Here is a 26,768-nt window from a genome sequence, read left to right on the forward strand (position 1 = left end):
CCATCAGGGACTCACAGATCATACACACGTGTATGTATTATTATATTTACCATTGTATGGCACTGCCACTATATAACCCTACCAATTCAGTTGCGAGTTCACCAGCTTATGAACTGCCAACTAAAATTTGAATTTGAAAATTTCAAAAAAAAAATCGCACGACAAATAAAAAATCACAGATGGTAAATATAAGCATTGAACGGCTTTCAGTTGGTATTTATAGTCAATATGAATGCCAACTGGACAGAGGCAGATTCCATGAAGCGCACTAGCGCTTCATGGAATTTGCCTCTGTCCAGTTGGCATTCATATTGACTATGAATGCCAACTGAAAGCCGTTCAATGCTTAAATGATACCCACAGGGATTTGACACGAAAATTTCAATTAACCCACTGTCTACATACACCTATGTATTATGACTTCCCACAGGGATTTGACACGAATTCTTAATTAACCCACTGTCGAATTCTCAATTAACCCACTGTCTATATACATATATGTATTATGATACCCACAGGGATTTGACACGAATTCTCAATTAACCCACTGTCTATATACATCTCTGTATTATGACTTCCCACAGGGTCTTGACACGAATTCTCAATTAACCCACTGTCTATATACACCTATGTATTATGACTACCCACAGGGACGCGACACGAATTCTCAATTAACCCACTGTCTATATACACAGGGACTTGAAACGAATTCTCAATTAACCCACTGTCTATATAATAAATACACCTATGTATTATGACTACCCACAGGGACTTGACACGAATTCTCAATCCACTGTTCACTGTTCTCGGTCCTGTGTCGGACACCAGATGTGGGTCCTTGGACTCATTTGTAAAAATCCACCAGAAAGTTTTTGTAATCAGATCTTGCAGGACAAATGGCCTTTCCCCGTCACATGGATTACGTCATGCAGTGAGGTTTGTTCAGGATCCACAGTAGGACTTTCCACATCCCAATAAGACGCAGTCTCTATAATTGTTCGCTCCAGACACAGGGGGTTGTAATGAACGTTTATGATAAAAATAAAAAATAGAGTCGTGATCAGCATATATACATAAATATATATGCTGATCATAGCTCTATTTTTTTTTATTTTTATCATAAACATTCATTACACTAACCCCTGTGTATATATGCTGATCATGGCTCTTTTTTTTTATTTTTATCATAAACATTCATTACAAACCCCTGTGTATATATATATGCTGATAATGGCTCTATCTTTGATTTTGATCATAAACATTCATTACAAACCCCTGTGTATATATGCTGATCATGGCTCTTGTTTTTTATTTTTATCATAAACATTCATTACAAACCCTGTGCTCCAGGTAAGCGCGCTGTCACAAAATATACCTTGAAATCTCGCAACTTTTTTGATAGTTTATATTTTTTCGTCCATTTTCATCTTTACATCCGATATTTATTTTTAGAATTACCAGTATGTCTTTTGTTATCTAAAAATATGTCCCAGATTTCAAAATATTGCAAATGTAAGGATTCCGAGAAAAAAAATAGAATACTAATATAAATCTGTCTCCTTATTTTCGTTTGAGATGTTATGTCAAGTCTCGCAAAAATAAAAACTTCTATGGCTCGTTACATAAGATATATAAAATGAAAACTCATTTAAGATCATATATATAGATCAATTGAAATTAATCTCGTTTCATTTAAAAAAATAAATAAAAGAAAATGCACATGTATTTGTAGATATAATAATCTAAAAAAAAAAAAACCTTTACATTGAAACCTCTCTATTATGACCACCAGGGGATCTGAGTGAAAATGGTCTTAATAGCGAGGTGGTCTTAATACTGAGGTGTACTAGATATTTACTCTCGATTCCCTGCGTGATCATGTGATAGATGGTACTAAAATCATGTAATGAAACCCTATATATGTAAACGAATCCGATATTGTCGATCGACAGCAAAACTTGGTCTCCAGGGCGCATCAAACCTTGCTCAAGTCCGCACGAGTGATCTTTCTTAATGTAAACTGTATTTATCTTACAATAATATTACCGCGCGAGGTGTCTTATCATGTGAAGAAACCAGAGTACCCGGAGAAAACCCAGCGTGAAGGTCAGGTCAAGTCATGTACCTTTTTGCGTCCGAGCCCTAGCCCCGATAATTAAGGGACAAACGAGTCACATCAAGGGTGTCCCGAATATTCTATTCGGAACCTGCCGGCACAGGACAAGGACCACAGTGAGTACACAATATAGACTATTACATTTATAATCGTTTGCGACACGCGTTAACTGACACACATGGTGAAATACACGAATCCTAAGCACACAATTAATTATACAACCAGTTGCACGAGAGAGATAGAATCGTCTGACAGAGGGTCATACGCATAGTGTGCTCATTTACATGAAATTGTGTAAGAAAAAGTGGGTCGCCGTTCTCTTCTTACACTGCCGATAATGACAAGGTCACATGCTGTATTGCACACACACACAAACTGTAAGTTATCTCAATAGATTAGACAGCCACTCCCGAGGAAGGTATACTCAACATTGAGTTTTATATCGGTCTTACGTTTAAGTCCTCAGGTCTATGATATTCATGTGTAAAAATGACGTCAAGTTTTCAGGGAAAAGACTCTCAGGTAGAATAAATAATTAAAGAAATACCTTACAGTAAATTATTTTCGCTGATGTTATCGTAATTGATGATAGTTTTCAGCCTAATAGAAGTTTAGATTTCAAAACACTGGCTCAAAATCACTGAAAAAGTTCGAATATTTTCTTTAAAACGCGTCATAGATGGAAAGAATCGCACAATTTTTTTGTTTATTATGAAAATTTAAAATTAGTTTAAAAATTCAATCGATCAATACATATCTATCTTTTATAGAAACCAGTAGTCCTCATCAACAACTTATAATTATGTACATATGATTTCTAATTTATATGTGCATGGTCGATTGAAAGTAAATAGTCAGAATTTCCATAATGTATGTATTTATATAGGAAAAGTTCTCATATCATATGAGTTTTTATGACTCGAGCAAAATTGAATTTAAGATACTCTTTTGCCGTATAACTCAGAAAATTTCCATTTTGACGGGTTTTATAATAAAACAAATGTGCAGGACTAACAAACGTTGACAGCCATTTTATTGCACTGTTCAAAATTCATGAAGTCACGTCGCTATTCACACTATGACGTCACAATTGATTTCTGACTGTCAGACAGAGCCAATTAAAAACGCTCCAGGTTATCTTACACATGGAATCACTGGATGTAGGTAGTATATGGTCTAATATACCACGGGAACATAGAATATGTACTATATGTAATTTAAGAGAAATAGGCGACCAATTTCATTATTTATTTAACTGTGATCAGCAACTTAAATACTCAATAGTAGACGGAAATATATGTCTAGATGTTATTATGGAAGACCAAATACATTTAAATTTTATACATTATTCAATTACGTAACTAAAAATGAACCTATTTCATTGACTAAATTTATTATTGATATACATGTAATAATAATAATTAATTCACAATACTTATCATTGTTATCCATTTGTCTGTATTCTTATTCTCTACACTGTACTGTTTTCGAGAATAAACAAATTGTCATTGTCATTGATAACAGGGTTATAATGCGATAACTAGAAGTTATTATTTTTTTGATATCACACCCTTTATCAGCCCAAAACCATGATACCAGCCCGACGGCCGCAGGCGCAGGCGCAAGGACTGATATCAGGTCAAGGTTTGGTTTGGTTTGGTTTATTTTGTTTAACGTCCTATTAACAGCTAAGGTCATTTAAGGACGGCCTCCCGCGCGTGCGACATGCATGCGTATGGCGAGTGCGTATGTGTGTTTTGGGAGGCTGCGGTATGTTCGTGTTAAGTCTCCTTGTGATAGGCCGGAACTTTTGCCGATTTATAGTGCTACCTCACTGAAGCATACTGCCGAAGACACCCAGCAGCACACCCCACCCGGTCACATTATACTGACAACGGGCGAACCAGTCGTCCCACTCCAAATATGCTGAGCGCTAAGCAGGAGTAGCAACTACCATTTTTAAAGACTCTGGTATGTCTCGGCTAGGGGCATAGAACCCAAAGCCTTCCTCACAGCGGCGAACGCTCAACTAAAGGCCAAAAGTGAGGCATTGTCAAGGGAGACATTAGGAAGTCAAGAAGAAAGTTGTTCAGAAAGAAGAGAAAAAAATAAGATCCCAAATTTAGTCGCCTCTTACGATCATGCAATGGGGCAGCAGGTACAATTCTTACGCCCTACCTGCAGGTCAAGGGCTGATAAAAAAAAGATTGTCATATCAGAGCCTTTTTCTCTCAAATTTGAAAAACAGAAACAAGCCATACAGTAAATATATTCAGGTGTGATTTGGTTTTCCTTTTGGTGTTTACATTTTTCATATTTTCAATGAATGTCGAAGGTTCGTTTTCGCCGATGTCAACAAACCTCATTTCGGACTCATCCTGCCCTTCACCTGCCTTCAACACCATGTCTCCCGTAACAATATCACACACAGACTTATTTCGATTGTCCTTCTCAATAAGTCCGTCTTATTGGTTGATGCGAGCTGCAAGAGAATTTAAAATTCTCTCTGCTGTCCCAGGACTCCTCGCCATGTCGTCTGCCCCGAAAACCTAATCGGAACTCCTCGGCTGCTCTGTGATGTTGCGTAGTTACATCCAAGGAGTTCCGAGTGCCGAAAACCGAAGCGTCTAAAGTAAAATCCGGAGTGAAGAACCCGGGTGATATATCAGCCCGGGTTGGTGTAAAAACTGTTTATCGGCCCGGGCACTGATATGACAATTAAATCGGACAGCACTAGTATTTTTGGAGGAAATAAAGAAATAATAATGGTCAAAATGTATCATATCAGAGACAAAGGTGTGATAGAAGGTTTTAATTTTCAATCATTAATGCAGAAAGGTGTCTCAAATCTGAAAAAAAAAATTACGATTCACTTGTTCTTTTCTTCAATGTCAGTGATCGAGAACACTGGTCCTATCGGACATACGTATATGTATACTAAGAAGATCAATTGAAATAAGCTATACACTTTTTTTGTAACGTTAGTGAAAATATTTGCTTTTGTAAAACTCTCGAATGAAATGCTGTTTAAACTAAGGAATGACTTCTGTAATACAGGTCGAACAACGTTCCCAGGATTTGCATTATCTATAAAAGACTGCACTGGAACATTTGACTTTACTGTCAGCATGAGTTCCGAGAAGGTCGACGGGAAATATATTTGGGGTAAGTATTGTATCATATGACAAAAGTTATATTACTAAAAACCAATATGATATTCAAGATTGTGACGTTTCGATGACTACACTGTCACCTTCATCAGTCACCTATGTAGTGTTTAAAAGACGTGCATGTGTCCTAATTCTAATCGCCAAATGTAGGATTCACAACACGGAACATGAATAGGAGTGTTTAATCGAATGTTTTAGAGATATAAAGAATAAGCATGTTCAAATATTGAACTTTGCTTTTGACCATTGATTGGGATTATTTATAAAGTTTGACAATTTTGTGTACTGATCGAACTGTGCCGTTTCAACAAAAAGAGTCCGTCATTAAAATAGCTATACAACTTGTTTTGCAATTGTTTTAAAATAAATAAATAAACTGTATTTTAAAATGTCAAGATTTTAAAGATTGTCATTCTATTAAACATTTGTTCTACTGTTTGTCATTTTCAACAGTAATGCTAAACTTATTTCTTCCTTTGTCAATATTTTGTTACTTTGACAATTGAACTAGAATATTTTCAGATCCCACTGGAGAGGGGAGGCAGCTCTTCAGACCTGGCTGTACAATTAAAACAAGAATTTTAAAAACATTTTGCTCTACATGTATTTTCCATATCAAATCCGTATAATGTGACCGGGTGGGGTGTGCTGCTGGGTGTCTTCGGCAGTATGCTTCAGTGAGGTAGCACTATAAATCGGCAAAAGTTCCGGCCTATCACAAGGAGACTTAACACGAACATACCGCAGCCTCCCAAAACACACATACGCACTCACCACAAGCATGCATGTCGCACGCACGGGAGGCCGTCCTTAATTACCTTAGCTGTTAATAGGACGTTAAACAAAATAAACCAAACCAAACCAAACCATATCAAATCAAACCCTGAAAATGCTGTTCAAGATTTTTTGTTATATATTTTTTTCATTTGTATTTCTCTGATATCTTGCATTCAAACATTTTATAGGTAACATATCGGAGTCCGAGATTGTCCGACAATATGACAGGAAAGGCCGCGAGGTGGCGTGTGTCCAGGTCGACGACATGTTTCGAACTTTGTACAACGTTTCTTTAGGCCAAGTACCCGACCTACGGGTAACACTAAAACTCGTACGAGAAATGCGCATGCGCACAGATGACATCTTGATATGTGCTTACGTTAAAGCAGGTATGTTTGTATTTACTTTACCCGTCCCGTTTAGCACGTGACTACCAAAACATAGCTGTACTGTTAAAGTGTTTAGTTAATAATATAAACTCCAGACTTTATAAATACATGAATGGGACCATCGTGTTGAAATCACGAGTCATTGATGAAGCAAAGACGCTAAATTTTCCGGAACACCTGGTCTTCTTAGCCTTGTGTTGTTTTTTTAATTCGTTTTACCTATTTTGAGATAGAATTTTAGAATTCCCTGTTTGGCTTCGAATTCCCTGTTTGGCTTCGGTATAATAACTAAAATGTATTCGCCTAATATTATAGGGACACACTGGATGTGGGAGATTGTCAACATGCTGTTGAAGGGGTCAGCGGAATATGATAAAACTACCAAGGAAGAAAACATGATCGACTTTCACTTTCCGGCAGAATTCGACAATCTGCCATCCCCACGTGTCTTTAACACTCACTTCACCTGGCGCCATCTACCGTCTGAAATCAACGAAAAGAAATGTAAAATCATTTTTCTTCAGAGAAACCCAAAGGATACTGCAGTTTCTTATTTCCACCATCTATACAATTTAGGAGTTTACGGTATTCCAGGGTGACTGTGGCGACTTTATAGATCTCTTCATGAAAGGAAGAGGTGAGTGACGTCATAACTTATCAGTATGTAAGTTTTATGATCTGGATTTTTTTTTTTTTTTTCAAATTTTTATTTACGGGGCTCAACGCCCTCGCAACAGCCAGGGTCATATGAGGACGGTTGTCAAAGAGACACTGACATCCATGGTCATATAAAGAAGGTTGCCATGGAGATGCCGACAGCCAGGGTCATATGAAAACGGTTGTCAAGGAGACACGGATAGCCAGGGTTAAATAAGGACGGATATCTGGGAAACATCAAGTTTCTGCTTTTCAAAACTGTATTCATAACCCTGTTCGAGGGGTTTCGGAAGCTAATCTCTTTCTAATTCCGAATATCAAATCACATCTATACTGCTAAGAGGTCAAGTCCTAATGTATTATTGAGGCTTCGTCAGCCATTACAAAGGCAAAATTCCTTCACATTAAACTCACATGAGATTCCCGTGAAAGTTTTATTATAAAAGGGCCGAAAAAGTGAAATTCACATGAACATTTTAAGTGAAATTCATGTAAAATTCACAAGAAAAAAATATTATATGAATTTCACATTAAAAAAAATCACGCGAATTTCATGTGAATTTGTGAATGTGATAAGCAAGTTTGCCTTTGTTGTACCGAAAAAGTTGAATCTTATGTCCACATCAGGAGCTGCTTTCTAAGATAGGGGCTAGATTCTTAGATTGTTTTGTTTCATTCTACTCGTCCCTGAATACAGACACATGTAACTACATGGCTGTGAGCAGTAAAGTAATTCACAGAATAATGGGCAGACGAAAATTGATGTTAGTCTCACAAGGGCTTGGCACAATTTTACAAATGATGGTCCATATGCATGTATTATAGACACTTAAATATATATATATATATATGGACCATCATTTGGAAAATCGTGCCAAGCCCCTGTGGTTAGTCTAATCTTCGTTTCTCTACGAACATACTGTAAACGCAGATATTTTAGCGGTCATATTATTTTAGCATTTTTTTACAAAGAAAACATTGTACTAAATCATCACTTCATCAGTCGAAGTTCTCTTGCATTGTGTTGGAGTGCACGGATCAGTTTTATCAATGCATCAAACAATCTGTTCAAATGTTGACAATACGATATACTTCTAATCCGCAGAATATGTTTTTGACAGTATATTACTTGGCTCCAAACAATGTTAATTGATAATGTGTACATTCGGCTCACCTCGGCAGATTCCGGTACCCTAGATTTTAGAGTACCGGAATCTGCCGAGGTGAGCCGAATGGTATGTGTAGACATGGCAGTATATATACATTGTCTATAAGGACGTTCGTCTCCTGAAATATTTCTAGGACCTGGGTACAAAAGCTGGTTCGACTATACATTGGAATGGCAGCAGTTTACTGAGGATAACCCTCACCAGATTCCTATACTCTCTCTGATATACGAGGATCTCAAACGGGTACGTATCACCCTCACCAGATTCCTATACCGTCTCTCATGTCGCCCTCACCAGATTCCTATACTGTCTCTAATGTACGAGGATCTCAAATGGATACGTATCACCCTCACCAGATTCCTATACCGTCTCTGATGTACGAGACTCTCAAACGGGTACGTATCACCCTCACCAGATTCCTATACCGTCTCTGATGTACGAGACTCTCAAACGGGTACGTATCACCCTCACCAGATTCCTATACCGTCTCTGATGTCACCCTCACCAGATTCGTATACCGTCTCTGATGTCACCCTCACCAGATTCCTATACCGTCTCTGATGTACGAGACTCTCAAACGGGTACGTATCACCCTCACCAGATTCCTATACCGTCTCTGACGTCACCCTCACCGGATCCCGATACCGTCTCTGATGTCACCCTCACCAGATTCCTATACCGTCTCTGATGTACAAGAATCTCAAACGGGTACGTATCGCCCTCACCAGATTCCTATACCGTCTCTGATGTACGAGGACCTCAAACGGGTACGTATCACCCTCACCAGATTCCTATACCGTCTCTGATGTACAAGAATCTCAAACGGGTACGTATCACCCCCACCAGAATCCGATACCGTCTCTGATGTACGAGACTCTCAAACGGGTACGTATCACCCTCACCAGATTCCTATACCGTCTCTGATGTACAAGAATCTCAAACGGGTACGTATCACCCTCACCAGATTCCTATACCGTCTCTGATGTACAAGAATCTCAAACGGGTACGTATCACCCTCACCAGATTCCTATACCGTCTCTGATGTCACCCTCACCAGATTCCTATACCGTCTCTGATGTACGAGGATCTCAAACGGGTACGTATCACCCTCACCAGATTCCTATACCGTCTCTGATGTACGAGGCTCCCAAACGGGTACGTATCGTAAAGTTGGTATACATTCAAAAGAGTCGGAACGACGGTCTGTCTTAAAGATAATACATCGGCGTCAGCCTTAAACATTGTATATAGTGCTTCTCACAAAAATGGCATCCGCGGAAGAGAAATATATCAAACATCAACAAATGAAGGAAGACAGCGTATTTATAATTGAAATAGGAATTAAATTATGTATCATATATAAACATTAACATTTAAAAATCGGCAAGCGTGCTTCATAAGAGTGGTCGTTTTTCGTAACGTCAATGGGTTGTTTAATTTCTCTAAACATTTCAAAAACTATTGGTTCTCTTTTTCAAGTAAAATGGAGAAGACAATTAAACTCCATGGTAAATTTGTTATGTATCACTTCGTTATTTCAGGATCCTGCGGCTCAAGTCCAAAAACTTGCCGAATTCCTTAACATACAAAGAAATCCACAACTGATCGCCGCCATAGCAGAGAAATGTGATTTCAAATACATGCAAAAGGCTGCACGTGATAAGAACGAGGTTCATCAGTCTATATCCAACTACCATACGCTGTATAGAAAGGGTAGGTCATTAATTCAATTGTATCTCCCCGTCCAGATTCTGATTTTTTTTTATACCTATTTCGAATTCCCTCACACGACCACCGGTGTCAACACTTAAGGACCGTAGTATCACTAACGATCTCGGAAGGACAAAACATCTGTATGACGTAGTTTAATTCATATTTGGCATCTCTACCCATCTCAATGAGTAAGTATTTAAGGCATTTTGTTATTGAACAAGAGTTCGCCCCTGTGATGGAGGCTTTGGGTTCTGTCCCCTGGCCAAGACATACCAGAGTTTATAAGAGTTGCTTAGCATTCGGCATTTTGGAAGTGGGACGACTGGTTCATCCGTTGACATTATATAAATAGTGCCCTTGTCTGAGGGGAATATGGAGGATTGTTTCCCCGAGGGAACATTACAATGTATCTTCCCGAGCCGATAGGCGAGGAAAGATAATGTTCTCGAGGGGAAACAATCCTCCATATTCCCCTCAGACAAGGGCACTATTGATTTTATTATACCGAATAGAAGAATTTTCTAGTGAAAAAATCTGTATTAAACCTCTTGGACGTCTGCTCCATGTTTACAAGTTGTCTGTGTCACTGTTGCGTTTGTAAGAATTGTCTCCCTTCTCAATGTTCGGGATTTTCCGTAAGAAGCAATCGTGCGTTTTCGGGCGGAGCGGGGAACATTGCAATATCCCACGGCAATGTTGACCGCTGTTTCTGACACTGCATATTGTTTCAGGTCATGTGATTAGGAATTGACCAAAAATAAGGCGAGAATCTTACATAAGGTATAATAATATAATATAACCGGGTGGTATGTCCTGCAGGGCGTCTGCGGCAGTATGATTCAGTGAGGTAGCACTATAAAGTCGGTAACAGGTCCGCGCTATCACAAGGAGGAGACAAACACAAGCACATCGCAGCCTCCAAAGACACATACACTGCATACGTGCATCTTGTAGACAGTAGAAACCGTCCTGAATTGACCAAAGCTGTTGATAGGACGTTAAACAATACCAAACTAGTCATAAGCTCAATGCTATCTAAAGTGTCAGTTTTCTGTCAGATCATCTGTATTGTAGATAGGGTTGCCGGGTGGCACAGTGGTAACCAACTTGCCATTCACCTACATGTATGCGACCGGGGTTCGATTCCCCGATCGGACGTGAAAAGATATGGGTCACCTGCCCGACCACGGGGGTTTTCCCCGGGTACTCCGGGCGCGCTTCCACCCGGGCAAACACGTGTGATTAATATGAATTGATATAACTTGTTTGGCCATTTTTATGAACTAAATAAATAAAGTTTACATCTGTTTAAAAACAAAAATCTGTTTTACACTATGTTTACGAGATGTTTTCATACTTTTATTTCAGGTCTGATCGGAGACTGGAAAAATTGGTTCACCGTAGCCCAGAGTGAAGAGTTTGATGAATTGATGAAGCAAAAAATGGAGAAATGTAAAACGAAGTTTGTTTATGAATGATTTACTGCTACATTATAATGTAATTTGCCTATTACATGTAGGACCGGTGACATACAATGTTACGTGTTTTAAAGCATATTTGTGTCTTTTTTTTTTAATTATCAACTTCCCTCAGTGAAATGCAATTATTTGATATATTAAAAATCTGTCCACCCTATTCCAAGACTTCTGTTGTTTTTTCTTTCTGTTTTTCAATAATAATTAAGATGATTTTAAATATTACCGGATTTATTTTTCAGACAACGAATCGTATAGAAAAATAATTGACGCAATGCAATTTTACACGAAACATGTATTTGTTAAATACACAAATAACAAAATTTCCAATCAGACATTATTCCATGCACACGTATAATTCTATATTCACGTATTCATACATTCTAATTAAATTTAATGAATTTTTATTCCCATATAGCATAATTTCTGGTCCGTGTATACACACTTCGAAATTACAGTACATTACAACTCATTAAATGTCTATGTTCACATTAAATGTTCGAGAAAGTAGTGGTATTTTCATTCCTTGAGAACCTTTGTAATTTGCACTATTTTTAGGGAAAATCCTTGAATTTAATGTAGAAGGATTTAACATCTACACAAAGCAGGCCATGCCGGATATCAATAACTTTCTTTACATACAAATGTATATTTGTCCGTTATCTAGGAATTTTGATAATCCCAATCTGCAACAAATAGTATTCTGGACATTTTAGAAATCTATCGTCATTATCGGCTGCAGTGATTTTCGTTTATAAATAAAAGACGATTATGATTGAACACATTTCTAGCAAATTAATTGAAAATACGCTTCCGCTAATTCCACCAGGGTAATGAAAAATTAAAACAATTACTCAATGAAAGCCGTTATAATACTGGACAATTGCAGTTTGTCATATTTCTTAATAATTCAATCTTGCTTCTAACAACCATCATCATTTGATTACAAATTATGTTATCAAACAACGTTTGTGAATAAAAATGGATTTCCACATGGATTGTGCATAGTTACTTTGATTAAAGAAAGAGAGAGTGAACTGTCATCAATTGCTTCACAGTTTATTTAGAGTACACTCCGTTTTTTTCCATATTCGATCTCCGTAACATGAAAATATATTCGATATAATCCTTAATTTAAAGAGAAAATATATTACAATTATACGTCATTTTAAAATGCACCATACAGAAAAATGCTGCCTATATTGTGATAAATACAATTGAGCAATCATTAGAGCATATCACTACTAGGATATGCTAACACGTGTGGTTATATGTGACGTCACTGATGACGTAATTTATATAGCTGCAAGGTTGATTTTCACCTTATTTGTGCGTCTTCAGATAATGTACAATCTTCAGATAATGTACAGCCTGTATTTTGGACGTTATCAATTTACATGTATGAAAAATATTTATGAAAATGATGTCACCAATGAGGTATTGTATACATAAAGACATTTCATCTGGGCCGTTCTCCTGACAACAGCATAAGTAGGATGGTCGGGTGGCACAGTGGTAACACACACGCGCCTTTCACCTAGCCGGCCGGGTTTCGATTCCCGATCGCACGTGAACAGGTATGGGGTCACCTGCCCGACCACGTGTGTTTTCTCCCAGTACTCCAGTATCCTTCCACAGATATACATCTCGTGCACTTCAATCCAGGTCAACAAGAGAGTGATTAAAATAAGTTGATATAAATTGTTTCCCAATTGGGGTAAAATAAATAAAGTTTAGAACGTTTACGATATGTTGATGCCGATTGTTATAGATGACGTCACTGATGACGTAATTCATGTATTGCAAAGTTAAGATTCTGATAGGCGTCCATAGATGATTTTGTCTGTATCTGACCATTATGAATCTGTTCATTGGATGCTGTATGACGTCACTAGTGACCGAGTATTATTTGCATGTACTTATCAACGCATTGCCTTATTTGGTATTATTGACCCTTCAGTTGACGACGGAGTATTTTTCCGCTAGCGGTCTTAGGAATGGCGTCCATAAACTTTACTCCCCCTCTCAGTCTCTTGTAGTGTGTCACATTCTCTGAAATGACAACAATGGTATTTATATTAAAATAGATCCATAAAAAAATAGTTGATAGGACCTTATATAGCTCAAATAATCTTAAAACTGTGGAGGATGACGTTTCGACCGGTTTATATACTTTTTAAAAACGGCTTGGAATCGGATATAGGGAGTTATTATGAGTTCTTGTGTATTCATGGAACAAATCTTAATTCATTATCCAGCAGTTGTTATATGTGAAGTATAACCTCTTCTTTACATTTTTATTTTTTAAGCACTATGTTGCGGTTACGGCGACAGTATTTATTTCACTCGAGTAAGTTGGTTGTGATGCTTCCTCGTCTCCTTATATGGAATTGTATGATTAGCGGAGGAAATTCTCAAAAATTTAACTCTTCCAACTACCCCATAGTACTTCTAAGATGTAGACTTTGATCATTATGCTTGTAGGATTTACATACTTCCCTTCTATTGATTACAATGTATTTGGTTGTAATCTTGCAACAAAGAAAATAAAACTTTGATTTAAGAGCTTGTTATGTAATTATTACTGGATGTTTGGAATGATCCTGGAATAAAGAAATAAAAATGTAGATAACGTAATTATCTTTCAAGTGTTTCATTATCATTAATGAAATAATATTCATCTTAGGTAAGAAGAAATAAATAAAATCGTTTGAGGATTGGATAAATTGTTACCAATTTCATTTCGTAACGTCAAAAAGGTACTTCAGCTTTCAAGTGGTTTCCTCTAATGATCTTATTGTATTAGTATTTACCTTTCACGAATTTGATGACGTCTTCCTCCGAGAGTTGGACCTTTGGTTTTGTGACGACAAACGCGCGAGGAACTTCTCCCACGTCCTCTCCGGCTTCTACACCAATCACAGCCGCGTCCTGTATACTTGGGTGGGTAAGTAACAATGCTTCCAGCTCCGCGGGGGGTACCTATAGATAAACGACAGAAAATTAGTGTGGACTGCACATACTGGAGCTGAACGGGTACCAATATACATCACCATATATACAAAACATATTTTGTAGTCTGGACATATTAGCATGGTCGCATTAAAATCGCTACTATGGGTGTATGGACATTTTTCAGAATAAAAAAAAATCTCTCCTATGAATATTTAAAATGCAGATATAGAAATTGCACGCAAAAGACCTTAAAATATTAAACTAGCTGACAAATTCGATTTTGCTCTCGGAATATTTCAATCAAATGTATGAAACACGTGAAGTCCACGTGGCATATATTGTGGTAATGGATGATAGAATGAAAGGTCAAATCGAAAGTCACTTTTGGTAGTGCTTGTAGTAAGTGAGGACGATTAATTAAAAATATGGAGATCAAGATAGCTGTTCTTGTGTTAAATTGTGGTATTAATAACAAAAATGCCCCCCCCCCCCCCCCCCCCCCCCCGACAACAATGCAACAGTGTAGAGACTGTACAGCATTGTTATCGTAGAACAATAGGTCATATCTACCTGGAATCCTTTGTACTTAATGAGTTCTTTGAGGCGTTCCGTAATTGTGATGTACCCTTCCTCATCATAGTGGCCTATATCACCTGTAGAAGATATATACATACTCGGCACACAATAGATATATGCGTCATAGAGCAATAAATATGTGATGAAATGACTTCTCTGAATATGTTTGTTTGTTTGTTTGTATTTGTTTAACGTCCTATTAACAGCCCAGGGTCATTTAAGGACGTGCCATGTTTTGAAGGTGGAGGAAAGCGGAGTACCCGAAGAAAAACCACCGGCCTACGGTCAGTACCTGGCAACTACCCCCAGGTACTTTGTAGGTTTCGAAATCGCAACCAAGAGGTTTAGTTTAGTTTATTCAACTTGAAGCCTTACGGCTCATAAATATAACATAGAAGCATCAACATACACATATATACAATACGTAACTAATTGTTATAGAGGATGAACAAAACAGTAGGCGTAACTGGTGAAAAGCATCCGAAAACATTGATTTTAACAACAAAAACACAATCAGAGTATTCAGGGGGTGGACAAAACAATAAACATAACTGGAGACAAGTACCTTAAGTCATTAATAAAAAGTAAATAATACAGTTTGTAAGAGTAGATAGATAGTAGTTACCAAACAATAGGTATAACTAATATAAGTATATAGGATTTTTCAAATGCAAATATATACTTCGTGAGAATAATTACATGATGAACAAACAATATATATAAATAGATATAAATAGAGATAAGTAACTAACATCGTTAATACAACACTAAATACAAAGTGTACATAATTTAGATGAATAGTTAGGGTATGAACAAAAAATAGGTATAGCTGGAGATAAACACGTACAATACGATATTGATCTATATACTAAAGGTTGGAATCTCGACCGTAGTAACCAGCTTGACTGTAAATATTTTCCAAGATTACATAACTTTTTTTATTGTGAACAGAAAGCAATTGGACAAGTTTAAAAGAAGACGGGTGATTCCAATAATATTTTTTAATGAGGTGGAGGGCTAGTGATAAAGTGTCGGGACACCTTAACCACTCGACCACCGCGGCACCAAAAAGTGTCAAAACATGCGAAAATGCACACATATTGCAGAACATAACCATGTCGTTATGCTTTATATCAGGCAACAGGGGACATGTGTTATATCGGATTTGACATGGGGAATGTAGGTCAAGTTTATAACATGTTATGGCAGAAATAACCACTAAAAAATATAAATGATTACTAATATATTGGTAATTTCTGTCATAACATGCTATGAATGAACGCGTGTACATTACTTCTGTTATAAATTGAATCTTATCTTAGTAATGCAATGTAATATATATAACACTATTGCATATGAACATATATTTTATACAGTCACGTGGGTAAAGCCACTGCATAATGCGATATGTATTTTGTAGATTTTATCACGAACGTAAATTTTGATATTTTTCATCATCGATGTCTCTTCGTAAGAAAATTGCAGTCATTTTTTATATTTCATCATTTTATGTCTTACGGGAGAAGACGGACCATGTTTTTAAACTTGTGTCTCATCCCATTTGTTTATTTGCAAATAAGATATGTTTGGATAAAAAAAACCTGGATTCGACTTAATACATGTACATGTAAAAACAAACAGATTATTTTTTGACCTTGAAATGCAAATGGCGGTTATGAATAATATCACACAAATATCACTGGATGTGCTTATTTAGATAAATGTTAAGAGTAAGATATATATGATGGATAGCGTACATTAGGTATACAATTGAAGTTATCACTAGCCCTCCACCTCGGGGTCGCGAGTTCGAAACCTACATGGGGCAGTTGCCAGGTACTGACCGTAGGCCGGTAGTTTTTCTCCGGGTACTCCGGCTTTCCTCCACCTCCAAAACCTGGCACGTCCTTAAATGACCTTGGCTGTTAATAGGACGTTAAACAAAATAAACCAAACCGAACCTGCCTAAAGGCTTGTATATACTATGCCCAAATTCCGTTGAATATCTATTGTTCAATACATTCTTTGTCAGATGGAATGTTTTTTGTATGAGAAGGCGTAATAACCTGTATGTAGCCAGCCGTCACGTATGGTACTGTTCGTGGCCTCCTGGTTGTTGAGATATCCCTTCATTACTTGAGGCCCCCGGACCAATAACTCGCCAGTCCCCCCGGGACCGAGGCACGCGCCGCTGTCGACGTCTATCATCTAAAAACAATTCAGACAAAATGTCAATGATTAGTTGACGAGACGGTTATTTAAGGACGACATTTTCTTGAATGGGCCAGATAACGGCCATTTTAAAGTGCATTTTCACTAAAACATTGTGTGGCCGTTGCGAAGACATTTTCACTAAATCATAAGTGTGTGGCCGTTGCGAACAAACAAGAAAATAAACAAACAAACAGCCACAGGCAAATTTAACTAGCTGTCAAATTCGCTGTATGATTAAAGTTTAATCGTAAACAAACAGACTCTTCCTTAACTTAAATGACTAAACTCTGGCTAGACGATTCTCCATTAAAAACTTCCTTTAGGGTTTCAGGCCTTTAACACTCCGAAAACTATCTGCTAAACTTATCTGTAACCACTTTTTCGTCGACACATTTCAAATCGAAAGACAAAATTTATTGTGTATTAGGTGAACCTTATATACCAAACATTACACAAACTATCCATAAAAGTTTATGTGTCGTCTGCGCGGCTTTGACTTTAAACATATTTTATTGACCGAAATTGGAAAATAAGAGTTGGCACAATTTATTACAACTTACATAGGGCTTTGACTTTAATGGGAAACTATGTTTTGTCACGTGTGGTATAAACTGAATGTTATTCAACAGTTGTAATGATTATTTTATGTATGGAAAGTCGAATAAAACCAACTTTTGTGGTAGAAAGTAAAGTTCATATTCGAAACATGTTGCAATCTTTCGCGGCGAACAGTGCATGTTATAAAGAAAACTTCGAATTGCGAGTTTTTGATATGAAAAGTAAACCACCCAACCACGTTTCCTTGTAGAAGCGTTCTGTGAAATTCGATCGGAAAATGGGGGTTTCAGTGTTTTTGGAAACCTCAAGTCAATTACAAGTCTGCGACCATTACTGAACGTCGCTATAGACGTTCATATCGTCTGTCCTTGGTTTGGAGGGTTCGCTGTGCTGTAATCAGTATATGTTATGTAATAAAAAGGCACCTTTGCTTGCGTGTTGGAGACCAATTGACCTATGGTTCCGAGTTTTGGAGGAGCTTGGTCCATCAAGATGATTGGGCTTGTCTCTGTCAATCCGTAGGCTGAAACACAAAGGCATTTCCATAGTTAGGTATTCAAAAATGTACGAAACTATCTCTTTAAAATCAGCACCTATGAGAGACCGCCTTGATAGACAAAGACGCATTTGTAAAACATAAACGAAAATATTGAAAATGGTCTACAATTACAAGACAAATTAATTTTAGACATTTCAATACACAAGTAAAATTTCACTTCCTTTACGTCAATTTATGAGAAATCTCAAACAACCTAAACTACAATATGGCGCTGAAGTCGATGTTGTACATGTATATGTAATGACCATGAACCCACCTTGGATCACGTGATGTAGTAATTACCTTGAACCTACCTTGGATCACGTGATATAGTAATGACCATTAATCCACCTTGGATCACGTGATGTAGTAATGACCATTCGTGAACCCACCTTGGATCACGTGATGTAGTAATGACCTTGAACCCAACTTGGATCACGTGATGTAGTAATGACTATGAACCAACCTTGGATCTCGTGATGTAGTAATGACCTTTAACCCATCTTGGATCACGTGATGTAGTAATGACCTTGAACCCACCTTGGATCACTTGATGTAGTAATGACCTTGAACCCACCTTGGATCACGTGACAATTAAGTCGTGCGGACGCTTCCTCTGTAAGACCTTCCCCTAACGGTGCCGCGCCACAGATAATACTATGTATGCTGCTGACGTCATAATTGTTCACGAGAGGAGATTTTGCAAGGAAGAGCACAACAGGTGGAACTAAATGCAGGAAGGAGACCTATGATAAAATACGAACATATTAACATTCATTAAGTTTTTCGCTGTGTCGCCACAAGAAGACGTTTGTATGTAAAGTAACGTTGTTTATTGTTTCATTTTAATGAGAAAGCTATGGTGTTCGGTTAGGGCCAAATTTCCAATATCGCTCCTTCGCTCCTTCGACATAATTGCGAGGGAGCGAAAAAAGATAGCCAAGGAGCGAAAATACTATGGCGAAGGAGAGAAAACACAATGACGAAGGAGCGATGGAACTTCGCTCATTGTCATCGTATATTCGCTCCTTCGCTCCTTCGCGTTTAGGTCGAAGAAGCAAGGAGCGATATTGGAAATTTGGCCCCAACGGAACACCATAGAAAGCGGTTAAATCGAAAGTGTTCACTATTTAACGACGTTGAAGCTAATAATGTGAGAAGAAGACGGGTGAGTAGAGATAAGCCACCAAAATCAAGCGACAGGAAGGGTAGTAATTCCCAAACAGTGTACCCGCGTCATTATACACAGATCTCTGTTTTGTGCATCTAGTGTCCCTTGAATTATATAGACGGTGTCTACTGACAAGCTTCGGAAACAGAGTAACTTCATTTGTACCATTTTCACAGAACACAACACATGTAGGTCGGTCGTGGTATTTCTTCTATACGAAATTTACATATACTTTATATACATTGTACGTACCTTGTGTTTCTGAATTGCACCTAGGAAAGTTTCGGGTTCGAATTTCGGAAGTGTTACCAGTTTGGTACCAAGACAAGTCGCCCCAAACTGTATCACTACTAGGCCATATATGTGGTAGAACGGAAGTAGCCCCATCAAAACCTCACGGTCGGGATCTAGGGCCATCGGACCTCTGAAAAACGTGATCTTAAAAATTTACTTCAGACACCATTCTGATAAAGTATTCAATGAGGGCATCAGAAAAAAAAGATAAGAAATTAAATTTGTCGAATTTTAGCTGATATTTTTGTATAAATTTCCCAAAAAAAACCTACTTGATAAATTGAAGGATGTTCGCTATGATATTTTTGTGAGTAAGCATGACGCCTTTAGGTAGTCCGGTTGTCCCACTGGAGTAGGGGAGAAACAGGACGTCATTTTCCGGATCTATGTCCACGTTCTCAGGAAAAGCCTTCCCATCATCCTCTAGTAGACCAGTAAAAGGTACACAACCTTCCGCCTGCCCGCCAATGGTGATCATCCACTGGAAGTAAGAGTGTCGCTTTAATGAGTACTTGACATGACGTCAGACTCAGTAGAGCAAATACGTGTTATTTGTAATCGCAAAGACATTGGCGCTGGACGGAATGTCTGCAGACGGTTTTGGACAACATTTGTGTAAGTTCATGCTATAGTTAGGGATTAAATGGACATTTCTGTTTCCGTGCAAATTGCATGATGATTATCTGTTTTAAAGAGACACCCTCGTGCACATATTTCTTGATTTTTGCAATAGAGGTAGCGGATAAATGAATGAATAAAAGCGGTGATCAGAAGGTTCAGTTTAAAGACAACATTCAAGATATTCAAAAGTTGTTGAACACTATAACAAATTAACCTCGAGTTGTCAAGTTACTGAGTTGGTTGTCTGTCGAAATCCAAAGGTGATGGTTTCAATAAAGAGAAACGCGAGGGCAAATACATGAGGGTAGGATAGTCTATTTTGTTCTCTTTCTACATCGTCTTAACATCACATGTCATACGTGCAAAATAGGGGAGAAATCACACGATTAACACAAAGCGATCATTTACCGAAAACTGGCGTGGTTAATGAATTGTTCATAAGTTTTTAGAGTACTGGGCTATTTACCCTGACAGAGTCCGCCAGTTCTTTGGACGAATTGACTGCCCTTTTTGCCGTAGGTACCAACTCCGGCATAGTCACTATGGCTTTTGTCGTAGAGTGGCCGAGCTGTCTAGCTAACTCACCTGAAAAAAAAACGTCATGTGTGTCATATTTCGGTATAGTCAACGTGTACGTCACTTTGTGTGGTTACAGACAACTAAAATTTGTTGGAAACGAGATTATATTAAACCGATACCAGAAATTTGGAATTTGGTCTTCACACATTCTACAGCAAGGGTCTAAAGAAATGAGAATTGCCGTCATTGCTCTCTAAGAGATCACCAAGTGGTTCTTCGTAACCACTGAACAGAGTTTGGGCGAAAGCTCGACACATTCCAAAGATTCCAAAGATTACAAAAGAAAATCTTCCATTTTTGTGACGTGTACTACATGTAATAATGATTGTGAACGGTCGGTAAAATAAATTCGCATGGACAACCGCTCGACAGACATTACCACCAAGTATACAGGCTAAGTTATTAAGTTATTGAAATTGAAAACTAGAATATGAACATACCTACCTACAGTATAGACGGGGTTCGCGGTACTGATGACCAGGCCAAGTGCCGCACAGGCTAAGGTGATGACGGTATATTCGGGAGAGTTGCTACAGAACACCAACACGGTGTCGCCCTGTCGCAACCCCAGTCGCCTTAGACCACTCGCCACTCTGACGGCCGACTCCTTTATCCATGACGACGTGAACGACCGGTCAGTCATATGGTCCACCTGAGGTTAGTGTTGATTTTCTTAGACGTGGTTGTTTGAATGATATGTTTAAGCCATGATAAATATGTAGCAATATCGAATAGTGAGAATTCTCAAAGGAAAATCAGGAATAATGATTTATTAGAATGCACACGACTAAAACAGTGTTACGCGTATAAATATGTTATTAATTACAGGACGGGTATAAAGAATTACGAGTATTTATTAAGATTAAGGTCGATTGCGAAATAAGGAATTCGAAAGATATATTTAGTATGTGGCATATAGATATGCAGAATAAATATCCACATCTCTGTTGAAAAATCTTATTTGAATTGTAATATATCTCATACATATAAATCTCATACGTGTACATGTATATCTAATACGTGTAAATACATGTACATTGTATATATCAAATGTAGTACACGTATTTTTACATCATTTATTGAGAAATCGAACGAAATCTCAATCTCTTTATCGCAATACTACCCAATGTTCCCATGCCTTGATCCTAAGTTTGCACTAGACATTAACTCAAGGTAAAAAAACATATATATACTACACTATTGTCTTTGGTGCTACAAAATGAATTTATTATATATTTATTTACATATTCATTATAATATCCTTTACGTTCCTTCTATACAGAAAAGGTCTACAGCGATAAAATACAGTTAACACTAAAGCACCACTATCAAATGGCGATCATTTACACAAGTTACTGTAGACATTCCTATTTTAGTGGTTATCTTATTTTAGCGGGTTTATTTTTGCTGAAATCATTCCGCTGTTAATTTTTAAAGTGTTAGTTGCAGTTTCTGTGTATTGGCTTCTATGACAAGAACTTTGGGTTCACCAATTTATCATTTACTGATTTGTTGAAATTAAGCCACGCGCTGAAAAACTGAGTTCGCCAAAATGAATATGTCTACAGTAACATTATGTAATATTAGGCTGAGAGAGATTGGGACGTATAACAATGTCCACTTACGGTAGCTACGTTGTCTTTGTGCTTGTCCAAGTAGTGGAAGACAAACTCCGCGAAGGAATATGATGGCATGTTTATTTCCGGACGGGGACTGTTGACAATAGTGCCTTCTGAAGACTTTTCTATAATAGCATTTTTAGATGTTGACATGTGAACACTCCGTTTGTGTGTCGACAGTTGTCCTTCACATTCTGGCCTCAGCCATCTGATTGGTCGTCTCGTACCGGATGTTAAATTTGAATGGAGAATACTGCCCTGTGATATGACGTAGCCACGGCATGAAATCTGTTTCTGCAAAGACTGTTGGAAAAAATTCGGACATCGCCGTAAAAGTTTTCCCATCGCATGATTGGACATCGTCACACGTTCTCACACTATTTTCTAAACACGCACCTGAAACAAACCCAAATACATTCGGTTAAACTGAAAATATTAACATTTGGAATATTAAAGACTGTTTTGTAGGATCATATTAATTAGTTACATATGTCAAATTGAAATGTCACTGGGAAAAAATGACCCGTGCCATGTCCGGGGTTCGAACCTACGAACTCAAAGCACTCGTCTTATCTTGGTAGATTCCGTACCTACATCAGGTCAATCGGCTAACCTCGGCCGATTCCGGTACCTCCGTAGGGAATCGACCGAAGTGTGCCTTGTGACATCAGATATTAATGAATGGTACCGAAATTAGTCGAGTTTAGCCGAATGCATCTTCGGCATGAAATATCCGGAGCTGCACCACGACCTTTTCACAAGCACATGTTGATAGTGAACAGGCTGTTCATACGATGGCGAACGTTCCACAGAGGACACGGCATGGATATTGAATTAGAAATAAAATGGAGTATAAGTAAACAGGACAAAATCATGGACAGTGAAAGAATCCGTGATGGTATTAACAATGTTAAACGATGTACATGGTGAATTTAATATACAAGTGTACATGTACATTTGTACGTCATCGAGTAAAAGTGGAATCAGAATCAAGGGCTCCATTCCTATCAGTGATATGACTATTAAAATACCAAAACCACCAAGCAAAACCCCGTCCTTAATGACCAGGATTTGCTGATATGGGAAGACAAAACAGTATGTCGAGATAAGAGACCGACAAGTCGGACAAGATTGACCTGTCGCGTTGACCTTTTTTGTATGGAATATGCAAAGTTCTACTGTTGGCTATTAGATATGTGATACTTAAATTCTTTTACAAAAAATATGCTGAAGATGGATTTTGGTGTTGCGCCATTCCACGTGTTTCTGCTCCAAGAACAAGGATTTTGCCTGTATGGGTTCCACCGTCCACAGCTCTGCTGACCATATCCGTATACCATTATATACTGGAAGGTCATAACAACATGGCATACTATCGACATCGGGGTCACGCTGACCACAGACGCGTTACACGGCCACTGGTCAGACCACAGACGTGTTAAACGGCGGGTGTAACACGGCCACTGATCAGACCACAGACGTGTTACACGGCCGTTAGTCAGACCACAGACGTGTTACACGGCCGCTGGTCAGACCACAGACGCGTTAAACGGCCACTGGTCAGACCACAGACGTGTTACACGGCCACTGGTCAGACCACAGACGTGTTACACGGCCACTGGTCAGACCAAAGGCGTGTTACATGGCCACTGGTCAGACCACAGACGCGTTACACGGCCACTGGTCAGACCACAGACGCGTTACACGGCCGCTGGTCAGACCACAGACGCGTTACACGTACACGGCCACTGGTCAGTCCACAAACGTGTTACACGTACACGGCCACTGGTCAGACCACAGATGTGTTACACGGCCACCGGTCAGACCACAGACGTGTTACACGGCCACTGGTCAGACCACAGACGTGTAACATTGCCACTGGTCAGACCACAGACGCGTTACACGGCCGCTGGTCAGACCACAAACGTGTTACACGTACACGGCCACTGGTCAGACCACAGGGCCACTGGTCAGACCACAGACGTGTTACACGGCCACTGGTCAGACCACAGACGTGTTACACGGCCACTGGTCAGACCACAGACGTGTTACACGGCCACTGGTCAGACCACAGACGTGTTACACGACCACTGGTCAGACCGCAGACGTGTTACATGGCCACTGGTCAGACCACAGACGCGTTGAACGGCCACTGGTAAGACCACAGACGCGTTAAACGGCCACTGGTCAGACCACAGACTCGTTACACGGCCACTGGTCAGACCACAGACGCGTTACACGGCCACTGGTCAGACCACAGACGTGTTACACGGCTACTGGTCAGACCACAGACGCGTTACACGGCCACTGGTCAGACCACAGACGTGTTACACGGCCACTGGTCAGACCACAGACGCGTTACACGGCCGCTGGTCAGACCACAGACGCGTTACACGTACACGGCCACTGGTCAGACCACAAACGTGTTACACGTACACGGACACTGGTCAGACCACAGACGTGTTACACGGCCACTAGTCAGACCACAGACGTGTTACACGACCACTGGTCAGACCACAGACGTGTTACACGACCACTGGTCAGACCGCAGACGTGTTACATGGCCACTGGTCAGACCACAGACGCGTTGAACGGCCACTGGTAAGACCACAGACGCGTTAAACGGCCACTGGTCAGACCACAGCCTCGTTACACGGCCACTGGTCAGACCACCGACGTGTTACACGGCCACTGGTCAGACCACAGACGTGTTACGCGGCTACTGGTCAGACCACAGACGCGTTACACGGCCACTGGTCAGACCACAGACGTGTTACAAAGCCGCTGGTCAGACCACAGACGCGTTACACGCGCGTACGGCCGCTAGTCAGACCACAGACGCGTTACACGGCCGCTAGTCAGACCACAGACGTGTTAACGGCCGCTGGTCAGACCAAAGACGAGTTACGTACGATAATGGAAGGGTCTTGTTGGGTTTATGCATATGCATGGTAGGGCGCGAGAAAACACCTCACTTTATCATACAATTAAGTCTTCATCAAAACCTAGTACCGACCCTATACTTTCAATGTGTATGCGTCGTTTTCCTCTTCACGAGCTGTCAACTGACCGCTGGCCGATTTTCTTCGACATATACCCAAACAACCTTTCCATGCATCGTATACGTGTGCCTGTGGTCAGACCGACACATAATACTACTTCACCAAGTGATGCACTCTGAAATTATCTACAAACCTTCGCCGGGCAAGTAGGTCAGAAATATCTCTATATTGCCGTCTTAGTTGTGGTCAGATTATCGTAAACAAACACATGAATTACTCACATATACTAATACATCTACAACCCTCAGCCGCACTGGCAATGCACACATGCGCTTCCCATTCAAGCCGATGCAGCGACACGTACACGTATAACATCTACACGCAACAGGAAATCTTATCGTAAGCAATGATTAAAAAAAATTAACAATTATATATAAATAGACTACACATACCTTGAAACAGGCTATATTTACCTTGAACCGTCTCTCCCTCACACCTGGGCTAAACTGCTATGTATACACAAATCCAGGCGTCGTGTATGGAGCGCCGTACGTGCTTTTATCTATTAATTAGTACTGCCTACATCACTAGTGTGGATTTTGCACCAGGTCTAGGTCAAGGTCAAAGGCAAACGGGTACCTAGGGAGACGACGTCAGGTCCCAAGTTATTGCGATAGGACGGTAGACCTATTTCTATTTCTTTAATGGAGTCCGTCAGTTTAAAAATTGATTTTTACGGAAACGTATATGGTGAAACATAATAATATATATTTTCGTGACTGTGAAATAATTTTATGATTGTCGCCACTTTATCATATCTTACGGTGCCGTTTAACTTTCTGGCGGCCACACCATTTTAGCTAGTTTCCTTTATCATTTACCCAAACCATTTGGTTTCAATTATGGATAAAACAATACACATGTAACAAGAAGGAGCACTCTCTCACTTCAGCTTGTAACTTTGCTGTGATACCGAGATGTTATAAACAGAGAACTCAGATAAAAATATGTAACTTATTAATCAATGTAAAAGGTGGAAGTCTACCGAATTATGAACAAAATAGACATTTGTGATAAGAATAATCTACTTCCGCCAAATAACGACACCACCTGAGGGAACAGTAAAAAGATTCAGAAGAAACATTGCAGAACGTTTAGAAGAAAAAACAGTTTCT

The 26,768-nt window shown here is 39.1% G+C and overlaps 2 protein-coding genes across 6 annotated transcripts; one reads left to right on the forward strand and one right to left on the reverse strand.

The window, feature by feature from the left end:
- Window positions 1-1,963: 1,963 nt before the first annotated feature.
- On the forward strand, window positions 1,964-11,626 carry LOC117336051 (sulfotransferase 1C2-like). 3 transcript variants are annotated; one of them, XM_033896400.1, is made up of 7 exons: window positions 1,964-2,232; window positions 5,174-5,281; window positions 6,252-6,452; window positions 6,768-7,089; window positions 8,412-8,521; window positions 9,820-9,991; window positions 11,360-11,626. In XM_033896400.1, exons 4-7 carry the CDS (start codon window positions 7,077-7,079, stop codon window positions 11,467-11,469), a joined length of 405 nt encoding a protein of 134 aa, XP_033752291.1. In that variant the 5' UTR covers window positions 1,964-2,232; window positions 5,174-5,281; window positions 6,252-6,452; window positions 6,768-7,076; the 3' UTR covers window positions 11,470-11,626. The 3 variants fall into 3 exon arrangements, with proteins under 3 accessions (XP_033752291.1, XP_033752290.1, XP_033752292.1); XM_033896401.1 differs by lacking the exon at window positions 5,174-5,281 and having other exon boundaries at window positions 2,068-2,232; XM_033896399.1 differs by lacking the exons at window positions 8,412-8,521; window positions 9,820-9,991; window positions 11,360-11,626 and having other exon boundaries at window positions 6,768-7,079.
- A 117-nt stretch (window positions 11,627-11,743) lies between these two features.
- LOC117336050 (probable 4-coumarate--CoA ligase 5) lies at window positions 11,744-26,118 on the reverse strand. 3 transcript variants are annotated; one of them, XM_033896397.1, is made up of 12 exons: window positions 26,067-26,118; window positions 22,598-22,987; window positions 21,417-21,624; window positions 20,860-20,978; window positions 20,045-20,253; window positions 19,731-19,902; window positions 18,885-19,053; window positions 18,195-18,292; window positions 17,064-17,205; window positions 14,992-15,074; window positions 14,280-14,448; window positions 11,744-13,518 (listed from the first exon to the last, which is right to left on the reverse strand). In XM_033896397.1, the coding sequence occupies exons 2-12, from the start codon at window positions 22,949-22,951 to the stop codon at window positions 13,412-13,414; spliced, it is 1,830 nt and encodes a 609-aa protein (XP_033752288.1). In that variant the 5' UTR covers window positions 22,952-22,987; window positions 26,067-26,118; the 3' UTR covers window positions 11,744-13,411. The 3 variants fall into 3 exon arrangements, with proteins under 3 accessions (XP_033752288.1, XP_033752286.1, XP_033752289.1); XM_033896395.1 differs by having other exon boundaries at window positions 26,046-26,100; XM_033896398.1 differs by lacking the exon at window positions 26,067-26,118 and adding an exon at window positions 25,875-25,959.
- Window positions 26,119-26,768: the final 650 nt, after the last annotated feature.

The sequence above is a fragment of the Pecten maximus genome, chromosome 10 (genome assembly GCF_902652985.1).
Source record: "Pecten maximus chromosome 10, xPecMax1.1, whole genome shotgun sequence".
Taxonomy (NCBI): Eukaryota; Metazoa; Mollusca; class Bivalvia; order Pectinida; family Pectinidae; genus Pecten; species Pecten maximus.